This window comes from Ruditapes philippinarum, unplaced genomic scaffold, assembly GCF_026571515.1.
Source record: "Ruditapes philippinarum isolate M1 unplaced genomic scaffold, ASM2657151v2 ctg5306_1_1_1_1, whole genome shotgun sequence".
Taxonomy (NCBI): domain Eukaryota; kingdom Metazoa; phylum Mollusca; class Bivalvia; order Venerida; family Veneridae; genus Ruditapes; species Ruditapes philippinarum.
This window is the reverse complement of record NW_026854975.1, coordinates 1-23,139: the sequence shown is the minus strand read 5'-3', so window position 1 is coordinate 23,139 and position 23,139 is coordinate 1. Positions and strand designations below refer to the sequence as shown.

Below are 23,139 nucleotides of genomic sequence, written 5' to 3'. Positions count from 1 at the left end.
TAGTTGTGCACCTGGGTATTTTCATGTGGATATTTTTAGTTTTTTCAGATTTATTGCCCTTGATTTAGTAAAATTTTGCAATTTTCAACTTGTGTCGCACGTAACTCAAAAAGAATTTGACCTACAGTCATGAAACTTTACAGGAATGTTGATCAGCATGTGTAGTTGTGCAGCTGGGTATTTTCTTATGGATATTTTTAGTATTTTCAGTAGGGATGGCAACGAATACCAAAATCAATACTCGAGTACTCGGTCATTTTTCCGATCGAGTACTCGGTTACTCGGATGATTTCCAATGATCTTTAAGTTTTATCACACAATATCAAAACCGTCTGCATGCTACTTTCGTTTTCTATTTTAATTCATAGAATTCGTAACTATAAATAGGACTGCAAGAAATACATATAAACATAAGAAATGTCAATGCCAGCATTTAGTATATACCTACACATTTTCTCCCTAAAATACAGGATGACTTTGAAGCGCAAACACGCTTCAACAGTTAGAAAATTCCATATTATGTTAGTGACAAATACTGTACCATATATGGAAGTGACGGACTACTTTTGACGTTGGTTCCAACTTAGCTGTGTATTGGAAACGGAAACCAAAAATTATAAAAGGCGTGGCCGGTTTTGCAAAAATTACGTATTCATCCGTCGGTCATAAATTTATTTCTTGACAGCTACGTTTCATTTTCTGAAATTTCTTATAGAAGTGTAGTATAATGAAAATCATTTATAATTCAAACGAAAAGGTATATAATAAAAGGAAAATTATGTTGTAGCATATGCATTTTCCTACTCGCAATGTTGGAAAATTGATATTTCGATCGACCTTCGGTCTCGTGAGATATTTATTAGTATGTGTAGGTATATAATAATATATTCTTCCATCGCTGCTCGTAGCAAAATACAAAGCTACAACTAAAAATTCCGTATATACTTACGTTTTTTATAATTAACAAGTTTCGGCTACAAACTGTTCTAATTTTTAAAGGTGATTAAATATCATAAGAGGCCGAATGACGTAAACGACACAGGACTGTTTAATCCCATACGCATCGCCTCGTTAAACTTGCGATAACATTTTCACACCTCTGCAAGGATGTTGTGATTGCACTTAACATGCAAGTATTTATACAGATACGTGTACATTTCCGAATTGAACTAATCTTTCTAAATCGCAAAAAAAGTAGAAATTAAATATTTTTTTCGAGTAATCGAATATCAATTTTGTTAACCGATATTCGGACGTTCGATCGAGTACTCGGTTAACCGGTTACTCGTTGCCATCCCTAATTTTCAGAGTTATTGCCCTTGACTTAGTAAAATTTTGCAATTTTCAACTTGTGTGGCATGTAACTCAAAAAGTTTTTGACCTACAGTCATGAAACTTTACAGGAATGTTGATCAGCATATGTAGTTGTGCACCTGGGTATTTTCGTGTGGATATTTTTAGTTTTTTCAGAGTTATTGCCCTTGACTTAGTAAAATTTCGCAATTTTCAACATGTGTCGCACGTAACTCAAAAAGTATTTGACCTAGAGTCATGTAACTTTACAGAAATATTGATCAGCATGTGCAGTTGTGCACCAGGTATTTTCGTTTGGATTTATGTAGTATTTTTAGAGTTATTGCCCTTCACTTAGAAAATTTTTGCAATTTTCAACTTGGATTTGACATAGTCATTAAACCTTAAGGGCAGGTTGCTCAGCATATTTTAGATTTGCACCTGGGGTTTCGCTTGTGGATTTATCAAATATTTGTAAAGTTATTTCCCTTGACTTAGTAAAAAGATTGAGAGAACAGTGGCGCAGTGGGGGCACCCGTGTCCTATTGGACACATTTCTAGTTTGACATTACAATTTAAAAGACTTTCCCTTAAACTTTTTTGTGTACTGGCAGAATTTAAAAGAAAGTAGTCTGGCAAGACACCAGTGAAAACTAGAAGGGTTTTTGTCACAAAAACATAAGTCTCCCAAAATTATGTATGGTCACTCATGTTGAGTTTCATTGAAATCCTAGCTTGACCTTGATGATTGAAAGCTGGACAAGATTTTTCTATTTATAGTTCTGACAGCCATTTTGTGCAACAAAGCGGAACATGCAGTGATATGCACAACTATTGTACTGAACTCCTGTGAAGTTTGGTTGAAAAGTCAAAAGTAGTTTGACCAGTAAGAAAGCAGGACAAGATTTTTTTTTAGCTCTGATGGCCATTTTGTGCAGCAAAGCAGAATATGCCGGTGATGTGCGCAAATAGGGATGGTACTGATCACTCCTGTAAAGTTTGGTTGAAATCCCACCTGTATATAGTTTAACCGGTAAAGGCTGGCCCAGATTTTTCTATTTTTAGCTTTGGTGGCCATTTGTGCTGCTTAACGAAATGTGCTGGTGATGTGCACAACTAGGGATGGTACTGATCACTCCTGTAAAGTTTGGATGAAATCCCACCAGTAGTTTGACCTGTGAAGGCTGGACAAGATTTTTCTATTTTTAGCTATGGTGGCCACTCTGTGCAATGAAGCGGAACATGTTGGTAATGTGCACAGCAAGGGATAGTGGTCTGATCATTCCTGTAAAGTTTGGTTGAATTCCCACCAGTAGTTTGACCTGTGAAGGCCAGACTATCTTAATGTTATGGACAACCGGACAGACAGAAGGAGAAGGCAAAAACAATATGTCTCCCAAAACTTTTGGGAGATATGTTTCACTGCAGTGAAAAATAAATTTTTACTGTAAAAATATGGAAAATGAAAATACGCATTTTATTTATTCAATATTTGTCAATATTTAATTAATTTTATAAGTATAAAATACATATAGTTATTATTTGCAGCCGTTAAGGCTTACAAAACGGTAACATTTGAATGAATGATGAACAAATATGAATGATGAACAAATACATTAAACTCAATTGGTTTAAAACTACAGATGCGACTCAAAGATTAGCACAGATGAATCATTGCCAAACTTGGTATAGTTTAAGTCTGAGCAATTCTTAGACTGAATCTTCTTGTATACGTTAAAATGTTGTTTTTTCAGTCAAGATATTCATTTTCTATAAAGAATCTTTTTAGACAAAATGGGTCAAAGACAGAAATGGCCAGGTTGCATTTCTATACCAAATATCATGATGCTGTATTGTTATGAAAAATATTTACCACTGACCATTAATGTAGAGAAAACTGTTACGAAAAGTTCCTACTATTGACCATTAATGTCGAAAATTTAACTAAGTCAGTAAACAGGAAGCGGATGAGTGACAGACCTGAAATAGAATCCCACGGTATGGGGCCACATGTCTATGCTGTATGCCAAATATCAAGAGTATTTGCTGTGAAAACTGTAACAAAAAGTTTTTCTCTGCCCACTCGCCCGACATTCACCTTACTATAACCCGGGTTTGCACCTGTGCAACCCGGCCAAAAATGAATTTTTCCTTATGTATGACTGTAAGACCTCTGTCATATTTATTCACAAGTACCTGCTCTGGTCCTTAATGTAGAAATTTCAAGGACAGTAACTCTAAGATAACTATATAAAGTATGCTTTTCATATGTATGGAGAATTAGTCAGATATTGATAAATGTTAAAATCAATAATTAAGTTAATTGGTCATTTCAGATTTACAATGGCTTTCAGTGGAGATAATGAATCCAAGCTTCTATCATTAAGCTTGTCGTCTAACATGTCTACTAGCCTGTCTAAAGGAAGTGCTGAAGACTTTGAAATTATCTGTGTCCCTTGTGACAAAGAAAACATCCGCCTACCTGCTGTTGGGTTCTGTGTAAATTGCGAGGAACATTTATGTCAAACCTGCTTTGAAACACACAGGCGACCTAAACCATCACGGCGTCATCAACTTCTTGACAGAGATCATATGCCTCAAACACAAGATTATTCAAAACTGTCATTACGTACCCCTGGAAGAGAGTCTGATGACCTTACAACTCCATGCTCAAAACATCCCAAAGAAATAGTCAAATTCTATTGCCAAGACCATGAGGCTTTAGTATGTAATGTATGTGTGACTTTGGAACATACAAAAACATTATGTGTTATTGATTATATACCAGATATATCTACTGAAATCATTGACAGCATTGAATTGGAAGGCACACTGACAAATATTGACCAAATGACTGAAAAATGCTTGCATATGACTGCAGATTTGAAGCAAAAGTTAGAAAGCTCAGCAACTTCACTGGCAAATGCTAAAGAAGATATTGAAACATCAAGGGCTGAAATTGATATGAAGGTGGATGAAATGGAAAAAGAAGCTAAAGATACTTTAAAGAAACTCCAACATGACAACAGCGAAATGTTAGAAAAAACAGAAACAACAAGTGATGTTATAATGAAATCACTTGAAGCATCAGCTAATGCTTTGAAACATCTGAACAAATGCAAGAAAGCTGACCAACTTTTTACTGAGCTTCAGAGTGTTAAGCAACTGATTTTTGATTATGAAAATAAGTTGAAACAACTAGAGGCTACAACAGGTGAGTGTAAAGAATACAAATTTGAACCAAATGAAAGTATTGAAACATTTCTTCAGGATGAAACATCCCTTGGAACATTGAGGCCTACGGCACATGAACAATCAGACCAGCTATCTAAGCAACTGAATCTTTATAATGAAAATAGATTTAAACAACAAGAGGCTGTAGGTGAGTGTAAAGAATACATATTTGAACAACATGAAATTGATGAAACAATTCTGAAGGCTGATACAACTCTTTGGACACCGAGGCCTACATCACATGAACAATCAGACCAGCTATCTGCTTCATTGTCAGAGCCAGAGAAAGAAACTCTTTCCTGCACAATTTGTGTCAAATCATCCACAGATAAAAAGGACTGCTATATAAGCGGGATAGCTGCAGGCTCTAGAAATCAAGTTATTGTAGCAGATAAATCCAATGCTTTAATTAAAGTTGTAGATCTAGATAGTCAAGATATCATACAATGCAAATTGGATTCAATACCTTGGGATGTTACTATGACAAGTGATGATACCATTGCTGTTACAAAGCCACTTGCTAAAACAATACAGTTTTTGTTGTTTACCTCAAACACAATAAATGAACAACATAAATTGAAGGTAGAAGGGGAATGTTATGGACTCAGTCATCATCATGGAAAACTTGTTGTAACATTTCTAAATCCAGCTAAACTCCATATTATGGACATGGAAGGAAAAGTGCAAAGAAGAATCCTCAGAAATTCAAATAGGAAACTGATTTTTAAAAATCCATTACACGTGGCCACAAACAGCGACTCAATCTTTGTATCTGACTGTGACAAGCAAACAGTTTTCTGTTTCAACTGGGAGGGAGAGCTGACAGGAAGCTACGATAGGATGCAAACTCCAATAGGCATAGCCCTTATAGATGATGGATCTGTTTTTGTGAGTGATATCAGTGAAGACGAATGTAACATACTTCATATATCTGCTGACTGTAAGAAAGCTGAGATTGTTCTGCAAGACTTGAACTATCCACAGGCCATATGCTGGTTTTCTGAAACAGAAACACTGTGTGTCTGTAACCATAGTGATCATAAGGAAGAAAGAAATGATTTAAATATCTACAAGTTTTAATAGACATAGACATGAAAAACGATACACAGACAAAAAATTCCCTACAACACAACTAGGGTATACTTATCTTATTTTGTAATCTCTGTTGATACCAATTCATTTTTGTCTGTAGTACTAACATTTAAGAGCTTTAGAAGTTTAAGAAAATTACACTTTCCTATGTTAGTGTAGATGTGCAAATAATAAGATTTTTATCTCAAGACTGACATATCAGGGCTTCTAAAGGTTTCAGCCAGATTTATGGCTTAGAATAAGTGTCTGTGAAATTCTTATAGTTATATCATTTTTCTTATCATTGTCTCAATTGTATATCACACCAACACATCACTGTCTCACACCAACATATAAATGTATCATGCCAACACAACACAGTATCACACCAACATATTATTGTATCACATCAACACAACACTGTATTGCACCAACACATCACTGTATCACACCAACATATGGTATCACACTACCCGGGTGTAGATTTTCCGAGGTTTATGAAAAAAACCATGGAAACTGCTTCAAAAACCTTGGAAATAAACCAGTTTTACAAGGTTTTTTTTTTAATTCCAAGGTTTTTTTTAAAACCTTGGAAACTTTATCCAAGGTTTTTGTATAAAAATCCTTGGAAATAAAGAAAACCTTGGAAACTACCTCAGAATTAAACACTCTGCCAAAAATCAGCTCGGAAAAAGCTTGGAAATGAAGAACTTTGTCATTTTTTTGCTCGGAAAAGAACTTAGAAAATTTATGTAAAATTTGTTGGAAACACTTTGCCAATATTTAGCTTGGAAATGACCTCGGATAATTGAACTTAACTAAATTTCATCTCGGAAAATGTTAAGACATAATCATGATTTAACTTATAATGGGCATCAAAAGCAATAATCAACAGTTAAAGCAAACTAAGATAACAACCCGACTGTAGATTGCCAATGGATATTTTTTAATCCATGGTCAGAGCAAACATGATAAAAATGATTGTCCAACAGCATGGAAAGGAGAGATTTGGTCCAGGGAATCAATTTTTAGTATGGACATTGTCAATGGCCAACTTCCTTTTCAATAAATTTGTAAGCCATTTTTTGGGGAGGAATCAATTAAAAAAATTTAAGTGTGAAAACATGGAAAAGTTAAATACAATGTAAATTCCTTGTTGCCATAAAATACCTTTTATTAATGGCTATAAATTAAAGGTATTGTAACTAATCAAAATAAGATAAAGATTATTCAAATAACTGATGATCAGAAAGACTTGAAAATTTTATTTTTTTTATTTTCATATTTTTTTTTATTATTTATAATTATTGTTACTAGATATCTTCTCCATTTTTAAGAATAGATAAAAGAGCAAAACTTATAATTATAGAAAAAGAAACAATCAGTGTTTATGTCTATTAGTTTCCAAATACATCAGTATTTTTCCTGCAGTTTCTTTCTATATATAGACTTAACTTAGGGTTTCTTGACAGCCTGTAAGCAACACTGAAATAAGAATGCTATTAATCTTTAATATATGTTTTATGCCATATAAAATAGTATATTCTACTAAGCAAGTCTGTGACATACATTCAGATTACAATTTACTCTGCCATTAATTATGTGTACAATAAACATAAATAGTTATTAATTGTCCTTTAAATATAATTATGTACAATTGAATGTCTGAAATATAATAACCAGTATGCTTGTTAATTTCTTATAATTAGGATAAATAAATACTGCATCCACTAAGATTTCACACACAGAATATAACACACTGATCAGATAAAACTAATGGCACCCCAGGTGGTTCCCTTTATCTATGCATGATCAATCTTCTCATTGAGCATTCTGGGATAGACCAGATTGTTCCATGTGATTATTCAGGGGGAGTCTGGGTTTTTATACAATCCAAAACAATCAGTCTAAAATGACACTGCAACTGTGATTCTCTTTCAAGAACTTATTATAATTTTCAAGTTTTACTTTTATTTATCATTTGATATATTTGTACCTTCAATAAATGTCAAAAAAAAATGATGATGGCTTTGATATTTTGGGATCACCCCTGTTTCACATTATGATTGCCCCTTCAGTTATACTGTTGAAAAATTTGAATCTCAGACATTAATGGGTCAAGTGGTTATAAGTTGGAAATAGTGCAAACCTGGATTTATTTAAAGCAATTATGGAGATATCTTGTTTTATTAATGTTAGGGAGCATATTTTGGAATTTTCAAAGAAAACATTTATCTAAGTGTGACAAGATTCAGGAAATGTTTGGTCGTTGTAATTGAACCTAGAGATCAATGACCTGGGACAGGAAGATAAACAAAAGAAACAAGATAGTTAAAATGTTCAGGTAAATAATTTTAGATACATTTATGCATAAAATCTGTTGTTGTTTTTTTTTTCAAATAAGTATTAAATACAAACTATTTTAGATCTATATTTTTAACCTAAATGTAAGCTAGTTTAAATACAATTGTTTAGAGGATATTTTATGAGTATAAATGCTATGTTTGTATATGATTGTATTGAACAAGATGAGTGCATTAAACTATGATGACATTATTTATAAACTTTCATCTTTCATCTATTATTTGTATCTACAAATTTTTAATTACAGAGTCAGCTTGTAAGCAAGTTTGCAGGACTGTTCCAAACTATCCAGCTTTGCTGTGTTTTATCATAGTATAAAGCAGAGGAATATACTGGAATGTCATTGGCATTGGCACCTTCAAAGTCAAGTGATTAAGGAAGCCAACTGTAGACCTGAGGAAAGGCTTCAAGGAATATACTACAGTATGTTTTTGTTTTAAAACTAGAAAATTTCAATTTGAAATTTGAATGAATGAAGGTTTCTGGAACTGATTTTTTTATTGATACTTTGTTGGAAATGCTATTAATGTTACATGATGACTCTCCAGCTTTATTGATGCAGATGTCACTTTGAGCAGACGGATACAATTAGTGTAGGCAATCGGAATCACCTTATGAAAAGCGTTATTTTTTGCAATATTTTTGGAGTGCTTTAGGTTGTAACATCCAGTATGACATAATCTAAAATAATATTAACAGACATCGTTTCTTTTCTTAACATCGCAGAATTGTCACACTGCTTACCAAAGTTTTCTTGAAATCCTAACACTTAAAGTACTGATGAAGAAAAAATAGAAATCAACATGAAAAAAATTAAATTCACTATTTCAAAACAGTAGAGAAACATTAAAAAGTAACTACAGAAAAGGTTATTTGAAAATATTTAAGCCTTCATTTTAAGCAAAGGTCTTAAACAACTTGTCATTCAAGTAGTTTTGGATCACTCAAAGATGTTTTTCTTTTCACAAAAGTGCTGATTTTTTTAAACAATATATATCAACAGTGAACTAATATTTTTGTCTATGGAAACGTTTAAGGAACGTATCATTTTTTTATTGATTAATAAAAAAGAAATTAAATGATGTAATTCTGATTGCCTACACATACTGAACTGTCCTGAGTATAACCACAGGTGTTCCTTAATCCTGGGCTGGATAGCTCCCTCAGAGGGAAGAAGCCCATCCTGGCTTCAGGAGTCAAAAATACAATGTTGTAAGGCAAGTAGTTTGAAGTCTTTGATCCTGACCACATGGAGAGGGATTTGCGCCCAGTGGTGATTTTATATAATTGTTTTTCTAACTTCTTTCAATGGCTGTACTTTATTAAATATTTACTTTATTTATTTCAGGAATTGTATCCTGGAGCATTTTCCACATGTGACCCCTGTGATGGTGAGGGAAAAACTAAGGGACACTTTAAATTAAGGAGAGTGAACAGGAATTCAAAAGATAGATATTTGAATACATTAAAATATAGCCGGATACCAAAAAATTATAACTGAACATTGATTGTAATATTTACCATTAAAGACTATAACTAACTTAACTTTTCATTTGTAGTGCATTACTATTTACTTCACACTGACATTAAATGTTTCAGTGAGTCATGTGATCATTTTTTGCTCTGTATTATTATAAAGAATTTTCTTAATTCCTTAAAAGGACAATATAATTGCTCTTTTCAGAATATTTCATTGGATGTTATATTTTCTTATTTTCCATGGATATTCTAGAAATTTCCAAGGATTTTGCTCAAATAAACCTTGGAAAATTCTCTGATGCCCTTAAGTAAGAATCCTCGAAAATATAACAGTATTCCCAGTTGTGAGAAACTTTCCGAGGTTTTCATTTAAAAACCTTGGAAAAAAAAACCACGGAAACACTTTAAAAATCCTTGGAAATCGTTCCAATACTCCGAGGTCACTCATTTTCCAAGGTTTTCTAAAAAAAATCCTCGGAAATTATTTTACGAGGTTTTTATTCTGAAATCCTTGGAAATTGTTCCAATACTCCGAGGTCATACTTTTTACGAGGTTTTTTTTTAATAAAAACTCGGAAATTTTTTACAAGGTTTTTCACCCTCTCCCTTTTTTTCCAAGGTTTTTTTAATAGCAAAGTTTTGCATTTTCTTGTTCCAATACTCCGAGGTTTTTTTCCGAGGTTTTTGAGCCAAAAACCTTGGAAAATCTACACCCGGGCAACATATTATTGTTTCACATCAACACAACACTGTATCACACCAACACATAAATGTATCACACAGACCCATCACTGTTTTAGAACTTCACATCTTTGTATGACATCAAAACATCAAAGTGTCACACTTATACATCAGTTTCAGCTCATCTACCAAACCTCCAAACCATTTAATTTTTCATCAGACATCTTTTCAGAGAGCACGGACCATAATTACACAGGTTAAGGTGATTTATTAATTTATTGAATTAAAGATTCAAATATTTTAAATAATGAAAGATACAGCTATTTCATGATTCTATTAAATATGTAATATGAAAAATAATGTAATGAATACAATAGTAAATTCTGTTATCGCTCATTCTCAATAAAACACAGCATTTGATGTTCCACTGGGCAGCTCTTATACGAAGGTTTTCCTTGAGGTCAGAATGTTATTAGAAAGGTGGCTGCCACTTTGTCTTATACGGACTCTCTCAGTTTTACATTTTTATCTGGTATTTGTCTTTTACAAGTACCATTAATACCCTAAAATGTAACATACGTTACTGTCGCCACCTAGAATTTTCAACTTTGAAATTGTGTTTCAGAAAAATAAGTTCCAGAATTAACGAAACATGTGCAATTAGTCATTTCAGCGTGTATATGCACTTTGATTATTAGTAAAAATTATATTTGACTGTTAAAAACCTCATTGATATAATGGATGATCAAATGTCGCCAAATGCAGATAAAACCTAAACAATTAGAAGCGAAACAGAAATTACATAAATGAATCGATGCATGCTTAATAATACAGCATATATATAATTATAAGCAAAAATAAGCTTGCAGCCTCTAAAATATTATTCTGTTTTCGAAAGTTTTCATTTTTTATTCAAATCTTTTCAACAGCATTTTAAAAAGAAACATACGTTACCATTGTTTAAGAGCTAATCCATTCAATGAAGACTCCAATCAAGAAAGAAAATTAACATGTGTGTAACTCTGATATATTAACCACAAATTATGGCGGTTATAAGCTCTTGCGTCCTTTTCCAACCCACTTTCAATGTAAAAATGAAACATACGTTACAGAAACATACGTTACCAACTTTAAAAGAAATTTTATCAAACGGGTAATTGAAGTCATAAAGCACGTATTACTGTAACATTAACTTCAATTTGACATTAGTAAGTAAATTTTGTTAACTTTGGTCGAGTTTTAACTTGTTTAAGTAACCACAGTGAAACAAACGTTACTTTTATCAAATAGACTTTATATTGTTTACACATGCAAATATAAAAACATAAAATTGCATTTTCATGACAAAAGAATGATGTACATTTGATTCCTAAATAAAAAAAGTTGATTTACATGTAAGTTTCAATTCTGTGATAAAGTTCATAAATTAAAGCCAGTGTGAAACATACGTTACTCCAACTTAAAATTCAACAATTTCTGAAAATTCAAGATAAAGTTGGGATAAGCATGCCTGTTAGTAACGGTTACCTTGTATTAGATGTAAGAAGATACAAAAGTGTTTTTGCAAAGGAAAGATATTTTCATAATATGTTGATGTACCAGCAAAAATGTTAAAAATATATTACAAGCTGTTGAAGTCCCCAACAACAACTATTTCGTTTCTGCAAAGAGCTTACTGATCGTATTTCATTCTATATATAGTAATGTTAAAATAATATCCAAAAAATATAAATTATTTTACAAAAGAAACATTGTTTTCATAATCTTTACTTGTATTTGAATAAAATAAAACATACGTGATATGCTATATGGGGATAAATATAGAACTGCTTAGCATTAAATTTTCAAAATATGAAGAAAGTGAAAAGTTGAATGTTTTGAAAAAAGGTTGCTAAATACAACATATGCATTCGACCTCTCATGTATTATATATGATATATATCCTTTGAATGAAGACATAAAAAATCCCTACGCAAGAACTTAACCAAAGTGTGATGACGGTTCCAACACCAGGGTGAGTACAGTAGCTCTCTCTTTTCTTTTCAAAGACAAGCTTAAAAATGCCAAATGCCACATTGAATTTCAAATATTTATACATTTCCCTTGATGTAATTCATGATATATATATATATATATTTTTTTTTTTTTTAGAAAGTTGCTTTTGTTATTATCTGGAGGCAAGTCCCTTTTACAAATTCTAAGAAAAAATAGATATATCATTAGCAATTTGTTTGAAAAATATTCTTTCTACATCACAGGCAAACAGTAGACAATAGCTGGCAGACATGTAAAAAGGTCATTCATTTCAGCTAACTATACAAAACAGTCCATTTATTTACTCTGCAGCTAAATGCAAAGATATCAATATGTATTTGTATGCCCCCGGGCATATAGTCATTGATCCGTCCGTCTGTCTTTCCGTACGAGGTTAACCTAGAACGGCAAGTTGGATTTTTCTTAAGTTCTACCTGTACCAATGGCTTCTAAGTTTACACACTTACTAATCAATACAAAGTACATGATCTGGGCAAGTTTCATAACTCTGGCTTTCATATTTACCAAGTTATTGCCCTTTTCAGCACTTAGAAAATGAATAATGGTTAACCTAAAACGGCAAGTTGGAAATATCTTAAGTTCTATCTATACTAATGGATATATAATTTCCACACTTACTTATCAATACAAAGCACATGATATTGCCAAGTTATATAACTGTGTCATCCATATTTCCCAGTTATTTCCCTTTTTTCACTTTGAAAATAGGGCCTTGTCTGGTTTGGTCAAGATCACCAGTGCTCAAAATAGATTTTTACACTTTTGCCCATACAGCCTTTATTTAATGACAGATGTATTTCATATTTGGTAGGAAGATAACTTGCATGAAGTTGAATATTTTTCAACTTCACAAGTCAGAGCAATGACTTGGCAACTTATATTTTTCACAATTACAAAATGCCATGACTTTGTCAAGCTATAAAACTTGTGTTTACAATTTTTTGGCGATTTTTCTGTCCATAACTGAGTGAATGGGTAAACATTTTTAGCTCACCTGTCACAAAGTGACAGGGTGAGCTTTTGTGATCGCTTTTCGTCCGGCGTCCGTCCGTCCGTCCGTCCGTCCGTCGTCCGTCGTCCGTCCGTAAACTTTTGCTTTAAATGACATCTCCTCATAAACCACTGAGCCAATTTCATCCAAACTTCACAGGAATGTTCCTTTGGTGGTCACCTTTAAAAATTGTTCAAAGAATTTAATTCCATGCAGAACTCTGGTTGCCATGGCAACCGAAAGAAAAATCTTTAAATATCTTCTTTTAAACAACCCTAAGAGCTAGAGCTTAGATATTTGGCATGAAACATCTTCTAATGAGTGTCTACCAAGTTTGTTCAAATAAAAGCCCTGGGGTCAAAATTGGCCCCGCCCCCGGGGGGTCATTGATTTTCCCTATATGCATATAGTAAAAACTTAAAAGATCTTCTTTTAAAGAACTGTAAGAGCTAGAGCTAAGATTTTTGGCATGGAACATCTTCTAGTGAGTGTCTACCAAGTTTGTTCAAATAAAAGCCCTGGGGTCAAAATTGGCCCCGCCCCGGGGGGTCATTGATTTTCCCTATATGCATATAGTAAACACTTAAAAAATCTTCCTTTAAAGAACTGTAAGAGCTAGAGCTTAGATATTTGGCATGAAACATCTTCTAGTGAATGTCTACCAAGTTTGTTCAAATAAAAGCCCTGGGGTCAAAATTGGCCCCGCCCCAGGGGGTCATTGATTTTCCCTATATGCATAAAGTAAAAACTTAAAAAATCTTCTTTTAAAGAACCCAAAGAGCTAGAGCTTAGATATTTGGCATGAAACATCTTCTAGTGAATGTCTACCAAGTTTGTTCAAATAAAAGCCCTGGGGTCAAAATTGGCCCCGCCCTGGGGGGTAATTGATTTTCCCTATATGCATATAGTTTAAACTTAAAAAATCTTCTTTTAAAGAACCGTAAGAGCTAGAACTTAGATATTTGGCATAAAACATCTTCTAGTAAATGTCTACCAAGTTTGTTCAAATAAAAGCCCTGGGGTCAAAATTGGCCCCGCCCCAGGGGGTCATTGATTTTCCCTATATGCATATAGTAAAAACTTAAAAAATCTTCTTTTAAAGAACTGTAAGAGCTAAAGCTTATATATTTGGCATGAAACATCTTCTAGTGAATGTCTACCAAGTTTGTTCAAATAAAACCCCTGGGGTCCAAATTGGCCCCTCCCCAGGGGTCATTGATTTTCCTTATAATTGCATATAGTAAAAACTTATAAAATCTTCTTTTAAAGAACCCAAAGAGCTAGAGCTAAGATATTTAGCATGAGACATGTTCTAATGGGTGTCTACCAAGTATGTTCAAATAAAAGCCCTGGGGTCAAAACTGGCCCCGCCCCGGGGGTCATTGATTTTCCTTATATACATAGCAAAAACTTAAAAATCTTCTTTGAAAAAACCCAAATAACTAGAGTTTAGATATTAAGCATGAAACATCTTTAAGTAAATATCTACAAAGTTTGTTCAAATAAAAGCCCAGGGGTCAAAACTGGCCCTGCCCGAGGGGTGTCATTGTTTTTTACTCTATGTGTATAGTAAAAACTTAAAAAATCTTCTTTTAAAAAAACCCAATGAGCTAGAACTTAGATGTTTTGCATGAAACATCTTCTTATAGGTGTCTACCAAGTCTGTTCAAATAAACAAATAAAAGCCCTTGGGTAAAAATTGGGCCGGGGGGGCTATATACAGGTGAGCGACCTCAGGGCCATCATGGCCCTCTTGTTTGAAGTATTGCTACTGACAAGAATCTGAGCCGGGGGCATTTGTGTTTAACAAACACGTTCTTGTTTCTTTCTTTTTTTTAAATACTTTAAATACTTAATGATCAAGTTAAAAGTAAAGGTTACCGTATTCACAAAAAAAAATATCACAGAAATAAATCATTTTAAGAATTTTCAAAGTACTAAAATACTCTTGTATTCGACTAAAATAACACACCTACTCAAATATAAAAATTAGCACCAATATAGTTTCTTTAATTTCAAAATCCTTCAAATCATGTTTTTTTTTTTCTGTGCTACGATATTGTATTTAAATCTTATAAGATTTCAGGATAGATGGTTTTATTTTCTTTGTAATTTGAATAATTTTCAGGCTACTATTATTACCCACCCTGTTTTCAAAGTAACATGTTGAAGAGTCTTTCACTTTACTTTCTCAAAATACATGTATTTGAACAATATTCTTAAATCAAAGCTAATGATCAAACAGTTTTCATTTTGAAAATCTTTTGATTAAAATATTAAAATTCCACCCCAAAGAGAACTATCTTTCTCAACCTTTTAAAATTTATGTCCTCAAAAACAGCACCAAAAATGTTACATATGATTTGAAGCAAAGTATTTATGGTGTTATAGGTAATTGAACTTAAGTCACAATTGATATCTCCTAGAATACTATCGATGACATATAAGACTCTATTTGTTGAGTCCAAATTTCATGCATTACAAAATATTTACAGCTTTTTTGTAGTTGTTGCATTATAAGTCAAAGTGACACATTATTGGTCAGAAAGACAAATTTCCAGCCTTACTGGTGGAGGAAAACCTCCTTGCATTATTTCAGACACAAACAAACACTGATTTAGACTAAAACCACCTAAGTTTCGTAATACAGCTGAATAGCTTCCTTAAATGAAAGAATTCTAATTCCCGGGTGGGATTTGAACTCACATTGCTGAGGGGCAAGTGGTTGATGTCAACCACCTTAACCACTTGAATATTGATGCCCCTAATCATTATAACAAAAACAAAACTAAAATTTACACAATTTGAGTGACAGCTACAGTATTTTATTGGGAAAGTCATTTGACATTTTAACCTTTAGACAATGACAATCAGTCTCAAAATCATGCTGAAAGATCACACCACAGAACTAACAACAAACTCTATTTATCTTACAACAATATATCTATGACTTGGAAACAAGAATCAATATGATGTCTCCCTCATACAGTTACTTCTAGACAAATCTTGGCAATAATAAACATTTCATTGTATTTAAGGACACCAATCACTCCTTCCCATTATTATCTAGTATCTATCATACACCCCTTTATAGAAGTCAGAGACTTTCCTTAGTTAACAGTATCTGTCACATGTTCTCTTGGCATGTTAAGTATTTTAAGGATTATGACAGACAAAATATAAGAGCAAGATTTTCATTTGAAATGAAATATAAGAGCAGGATTTTAGTAAGAGCAAATTTTTCATTTGAAAAGAAAATGTTAGAGCATTATTCTTCATTTAAAATGAAATGTAAGAGCAAATTTTTCATTTAAAATCAAATATAAAAGAAAATTGTTCATAAGAAGTAAATTGACATTTTATTCTCAGACTGGGGAAACTTGGTGTTTTGCAATATTTAAAGGAGATCAACATTTGTTTTATAAGAAGAACTGTCCATATTTAGACAGCAGACTTGACTATTCTTCTACAAGCCTGACAGTAAGAAAAGGAGCATAATGCTATAAAAAGATAGCTTAGAGTTATGGGACATGTGCGTATCATGCAAGGTAATCACAGAGAACAAACATTTCATTTGAAGCCAACATTTCATTTTGAAGCCAACATCTTATTTTGATCCAAACAAGTGTGTGAAGTTTCAACCTGTTCCCTTCAGTGGTTTTGGAGAAACCAACTTATATATTCTCTTAATCAAAGTTTGACGCTGATTAGAGTTCAATACCTCTCACTAACCTTTATTTAGTCAAGCTAAACGTTTCATTGAGAAAACTTAATATGAAGGTCTCAGCTTCTTGAAGAAAACTTACTTTTAAATTTTTATAATTTTGATGCAACCCAACATTTCATTTTGAAGCCAACATATCATTTTGAAGCTAACATTTACTTGTTAATTTTGAAGCCAACATATCATTTTGAAGCCAATTCAAACTTGTATTTCATTTTAAAGTAGTACTATCATTTCATTCGGGATCAAGCCAACATTTGAGCAAACCAACATTTACGAGGGCTGTTCGATATGTATTGTCACTAAGGTTATATTTCTATGAAAACGAAAGAAAACCTACTTATTTTTGGGGCATCCCTTCAAATTATTCCCTTTGCACTTGTTATCAAATTTTCAGTCTCTTCAGCCACATCTGAAACGCCCGGATGTAGTCTTTTGTGGGTATACTGATGAGACACTGGTATATGGCAGAACCAACTGAAGGTCTCTTGGAATATTTTCTTCCAGCGAGAATTTTCTTAAGTCTGGGGAACAGGAAGAAATCACATCGGGACAAATCTGGCGAGTACGGGGGATGCTGGAGTACAGTCACATGTTTTCCCGACAAAAAGTCCGTCACTATAGCAGCCTTGTGGACAGGGGCGTTGTCATGGAGCAATTTAATGTGTCTCATGCCACTTTTCGGCTGAATTTTCCCGAAGTATTTGTCCAGCTTTTTCAAGACAACATCACGGTAGAATTTGCCTGTGATGCCTCTTCCCTTTGGTACAGGTACCTGTATGGCTAGACCACGTGCTGTAAAGAAAATGGCGTACAACATCTTACGCACACTCATTGTTCGTTTGGCAATACAAGGCCTCTTTGCAGCTTTTGTAGCCCAAACTTTGTTACTTATTTTCCTGTGGGGTTCGTAGTTTTCGAAGTATATCCAGGTCTCATCACCCATAACCAAGTCAGGAAAGTTGTTTTTCTCAATCTTTTGTGCCATTTTCAGTATTTTACGAGCACATTGGACACGTGACCTCTTTTGTTCAACAGTCAGGAGATGTGGAATCCAGCGTGCTGTAATCTTCCTAACTTTTAGCTGCTTTTTAAGAATGAAGTGAACTGTTGATGATGAAACCCCCGTTAGTTTCGCTAGCTCACGCACTGTATACCGCGCATCTTCAAGCAACAGTTCTTGAATTCTGGCTTCAGCAAGTTTGGTGCTGATGCTGACTTTTCTTCCAGTTTTTGTGTCATTTTCAATTGACACTCTGCCTGAAGCAAACTTCTTAGCCCATCTACAAACAGTCCTATAAGACATCCAACCTTTACCATAAATGTCCACAACGTCCTTGAAAATTTCAGTCGCAGACTTTCCTAATACAGCGCGACCTTTGATGTACCCCCGGATTTCAGTGAAATTCGCAATGCTTGCACCCACCATTTTTCACACAGTGGTCAATGAGTGGATGCGTTTTAATCGATGTATTTGTGTTAATCCGCTGTAGCTCATGTACAATTTGGTATTGATTTTTATTTGTTTGGGTCGTCAGACCAAACAAATAATGGTAGCGAAATTTCAGAGTCTAATGCTGTTAATTGCAAATGCCGAAAGTAGTCCACTTTTTTGAAGCGGTTACTTCCCTTTATATGTACACTTACGCCGAAAAATTCAGGGGAGATCACTGCGTAAAGATGGCCAAAGACAGGCGCATTAATTTTCAAGCAAAATAATTTCCGAATGGTCGAAGATTTCTAATATTGTTTTATTGAATTTTCTGATCGAAAATAAGTAAATACAAAGCGGACATTCAATCTCTGACACAGAAGATTAAGACAAACCTAACAACAAGTAGTTCTCAAAACAGCTTAAAACTAGCGATTTAAAAGAAAGAAATATTTTTATTTTGTTACAAGTATCCAACAAATTACAACGAATTCAAAGTTTAAAAATAGCGTTGGCGTATAGAATTGTCAATAAATGCACAATCACAAATTACGCGGATGAATATGATTTTATCAATGAAAATACTATTTTTAGCGATGTCGTTTACCGAATACTACACAAACCGAGTAGTGGAATATATAGATTCTACATGTCGGACTGTTTGGGCGAGAAGACTTTCGCTAAATTATTTACTTCAATTTTAAACAACAGGTTTATCCTGAACAAAATACCTCGAAATTAATAAGGATTACAAACCCGAAATGCAATGGAAGTTCTAAATTTAGAATGACTTGATGTTATTCAGACATTGTTAGTATAACCTCTCCGTGGTGCAGGGATAACGCGCTCGCTTAGTGAGTGAGAGGTCTGGAGTTCAAATCCCAGTCGAGGAAACTTTTTTTTTTAATTCTTTTTAAGTGTCTTTGTTAAGGAAGTAGCCATGATATGCAAGGATAAAGTGTGGCTGTCGTAAAAAAATGAACATAAATGATTTTTTGATGCAACTCTAGTTATGCAGGATTCCGTATTTATCAAACTCTGATGCCTTGCAAAATGAATTATAATACATAAAAATAAACTTATACAGGAAAATACATACAGATATACAGTACGATTTAGATTGCAAAGATCAGAAAATACCACAGAACTTGCAGACCTTTGATTCTTTATAAATATACATGCTTAAAGTAAGCTCCAGGATTATTTACATCTGTGTTAAACAACAGTTAAAGTCGTTACAAGCCCTAATTTTTCTTCAGGCCGTTCACATATAAATTCACCGTGGCTGAAGGGTTTTCGCGCTCGCTTAGGAAGCGAGAGGTCTGGAGTTCAAATCCCAGTAAAGGCAACTCATTTTTTTTTCAAATTGTTTAAGTCAAATAAACATTGGATTAAATATCAGTGTTGCATTTAGTCTTATAGCCAATTTACTACAATTAAAACGCTGGAAAGCATTGGTGGCACTTTCTTACATTCTGAGACCCAAACAAATTCAGCGCCTTCTGTGCTTTGATTTCGTTATGCTTCGCTCTATCGGTCAGAACACAATTTACCCACGTTGGAAGCGCTTAAAGGGAGAATCACGTGCAAAGACAATACATATCGAACAGCCCTCGTATATTAATCAAAGCAAACCAAGATATCATTCTGAAACAAACCAACATTAAATTAATTGATATGAAGTATAGCCAAAATTTCATTTTAGACTAACTTTAGATATGTCATCATCTTACTAACATTTAGGTAACACTACGCTTTAAATAAAATATCAAAATAAATCAAGCATATCCATGCTGTTTTCAAATCGGGTATTACCAAAATTGCCAAGAACTTTTTGTCCTGAAATGTGAAATATCAATCAACCATAATTCTATCAGATGAATGTTGAATCTGACCAATTATATTGTCTAAAGAATTATTATCTAATTTGAATCTAAATGCTCATAACAAGTGATTATGGATGTTTAATTAATACTAAAATCTTCAATTTGCAGCAAAATCTTTGCTGTCTTGGCTAATTGGAAAATTTAGATAATTTTCTGATCTTGTGCTTAGAAATCAATTATTATGTATGCAGTCTGTCTAAATCTGTCTAAACTGTTTAGTTTCTCATCAAGAATAATTCAGGAAACTCTTAAATATAAGTGATGTTTTACTATAATTCTGCACCTAAATTTTATAAAGGACTTGCCCTACCTGTTTCAGCTTCTTTTGGCTGAGAGCTCTACAACTGAAGGGTCAGGGCTTTCCTTTAAACAAATTACCAAAATAATAATAAGAAAGAACCACTGTTTAGTAGGATGCAATAGGGACATAAAATCCCTTGGTCTAAACTTACATGAAGGCCCATTTCTAGGGATGTTTGAGGGCATGCAGCACCAAGATTTTTGTTTTCTTGTTTTTGATTGTCAAGAGATGCATTTATTTGTAGCTCGACTATTCGCAGAATAATCAAGCTAATGCAGTCAACCATTTGTCGGCGTTAGCGTCCCTGTGATTAAGTTTTTGCATGTAAGCTGGTATCTCCATAACTACTGAAGGGATGGATTGAAACTTCACACACTTGTTCTTCTCGTGTGATTATCTAACATGATTGGCACAAGTCCCATAACTCTTGAATTTGCCTTTTTTGCATAAAATATGCCCCTTTTTCAACTTAGAAATCCTTGGTCAAGTTTTTGGCGTGTAAGCTGGTATCTACATAACTTCTGAGGGGAATGGATTGAAACTTCAACACACTTGCTCTTTGTGATTATCTAAGATGATTGGCTCAAGTCCCATAACTTGGATTTGCTTTTGCATAATGATGGGCCCCTTTTTCGACTTAAAAATTCTTGGGTAAGTTTTTGCATGCAAGCTGGTATCTCCATAACTACTGAAGGGAATGGATTGAAACTTCACACACTTGTTCTCTGTGATTAATCTAAGATTGATTGGCACAAGTCCATAACTCTGTTCGCTTTTTTTGCATAATGATGCCCCTTTTTCGACTTAAGAAATTCTTGGTTAAGTTTTTGCGTGTAATTAGCTCGGTATCTCCATAACTACTGAAGGGAATGGATTGAAATAAATTGAGATGAAATAAAATTCTTGTAACTTACCTATTTTTCCAATGATTCAATCAAAATCTGTATAATATATAAAACTATTATTCTTGCCCACTGATCATTGAGCTGCTCACTGCATAATTCAGGGATGTCTACTTGTCAAAATACCCGTACTGAAATTGAAACATTTGAAAAGTATTGAATCAGTTTCCATAGATGACACCAAATAGTTTGTTTTGTAAGATTTAAAGTTACACCAACACTGTAGCCTTAAGTGCTTGATAGGATTCAAACTTAAAGCAGTGTGGGGCAAGTTATAATTTGAAGATGGCGACTGTAACCACTCAGTGCATGCTGGCCCATGTGGCAAAATGTAATAGTCATGCCTACTATTGGATGAAAGAATTCCTTACAATAATGCTGAATTATGTTTTAGTTGGATATTCTAGAACATTCAGTCCTACTTGACCTATACATGTATATAAATAAATTTTTATTTTGTCCGATTCTTATATGCCTACTTAGCTTCAGAGGCATAAAATTTATATATTATGGAAAATAAGATAAATTGTTATGATTACCACAATGAATGTTCAATGTAAACAAAACTAAACATAAAATTCAATAACAGTTAGAAACAGAAACTGAACAATTCCCACAGATTTAATGCATGAAAAGGCGTTATCATTGATTTTCAAGCATACAAGAAGAAAACTGAACGTAATTTTCCCATCAGTCAGGCGTATAGCTTGCAGCAAAATGTTAGGATTTAAGTAGAAAAACTTTTTCCCTAACCACTTATTATGCCCTATTTTAGACTCACGGTATAAATGGTTATTTCTCATTAAGGTAATGGAACCAAATTAGAATATTAAAAAAAAAAATCTTTACAGATAGTATTTAAATTTGAGAACAAAAAAATATTCTTACAAACAAATGCAGGTTCTACAAACATTCTGAAGGAAAACTAGAAGAAAAAACAAGATATAAAATTCTACAGTGAGTACACTTGTACTGAAATGGAATTTTTTTTAAAAAAAAATCTCAAACTTTTTATAAATCAAAGTACTGTGTAGTAGAGATGGGTTGGGCACATTAAGCAACAAATATTACAATACTTTGATACTAATGCTTTTAGTCATAAAAAGACACATTGTTCACTGCCTTAAGAAAAAAAGTTTTTAATGTAAGAAAATTGTCTCTAAACTAATAAGTTGACTCAGAAATAATGTTGGCTTTTTAATTTTCAAGCTTTCATCTCTAAAATTACCACTTTGATCGAAAACCCCATCATTTATGTCCAAAGGAAAATGATAAAACAAGGTTTTTTTCATGTAAGTTTATGCCATATGGTTTAGGAATATATAATGTAACCCATCACTCCAATTCATGCTGAGGTTGTTTTGAGTCTGTTTTAACCATATTAACCTTTAATCATCACGCACACCTTAACAAGAAAATTATCGGAAAGTAAACTGCAACAGACCAGACAAGAATGGATAACTATCAAGGACGATTATATGGCCAAATTACATTTTGAATTTGCATAAAAATTGTTGATATTTATCAAGACAATAAAAAACTACCATCTTATTTCTTCCTTTTATACACCATAGATTATGGATGTATATAATACTCATAGCTGCCACAAACTCACATAATTATTTTCAATAATGAAAAGCACATCTTATCAAGACATTTTAAACCACATGCAAATTTTGGTGTGGGATATAAAGGTTGATCTCATTTGACTGGAAAAAGGGAAAAA

At 33.3% G+C, this 23,139-nt stretch overlaps 2 protein-coding genes and 1 long non-coding RNA gene across 3 annotated transcripts; 2 read left to right on the top strand and 1 right to left on the bottom strand.

Annotated features, from left to right (window-relative positions):
• Positions 1 to 3,628: 3,628 nt before the first annotated feature.
• On the top strand, positions 3,629 to 5,786 carry LOC132741671 (E3 ubiquitin-protein ligase TRIM71-like). Its single transcript, XM_060729891.1, has one exon. The coding sequence runs from the start codon at positions 3,637 to 3,639 to the stop codon at positions 5,605 to 5,607; it is 1,971 nt and encodes a 656-aa protein (XP_060585874.1). The 5' UTR covers positions 3,629 to 3,636; the 3' UTR covers positions 5,608 to 5,786.
• Positions 5,787 to 7,259: 1,473 nt separating this feature from the next.
• Positions 7,260 to 10,048, top strand: LOC132741670 (uncharacterized). The gene is made up of 3 exons (XR_009627312.1): positions 7,260 to 7,942; positions 8,210 to 8,385; positions 9,311 to 10,048. It is a non-coding gene; the product is annotated as an uncharacterized LOC132741670 (long non-coding RNA).
• Positions 10,049 to 17,277: 7,229 nt separating this feature from the next.
• Positions 17,278 to 18,321, bottom strand: LOC132741673 (histone-lysine N-methyltransferase SETMAR-like). Its single transcript, XM_060729894.1, has one exon. It carries the CDS (start codon positions 18,319 to 18,321, stop codon positions 17,278 to 17,280), a length of 1,044 nt encoding a protein of 347 aa, XP_060585877.1.
• Between the last annotated feature and the right edge of the window lie 4,818 nt (positions 18,322 to 23,139).

Bases quoted from the DNA above. Each gene is read 5' to 3' on its own strand.
- LOC132741673 (XM_060729894.1), bottom strand. From the start codon at position 18,321: ATGGTGGGTGCAAGCATTGCGAATTTCACTGAAATCCGGGGGTACATC.
- LOC132741671 (XM_060729891.1), top strand. From the start codon at position 3,637: ATGGCTTTCAGTGGAGATAATGAATCCAAGCTTCTATCATTAAGCTTG.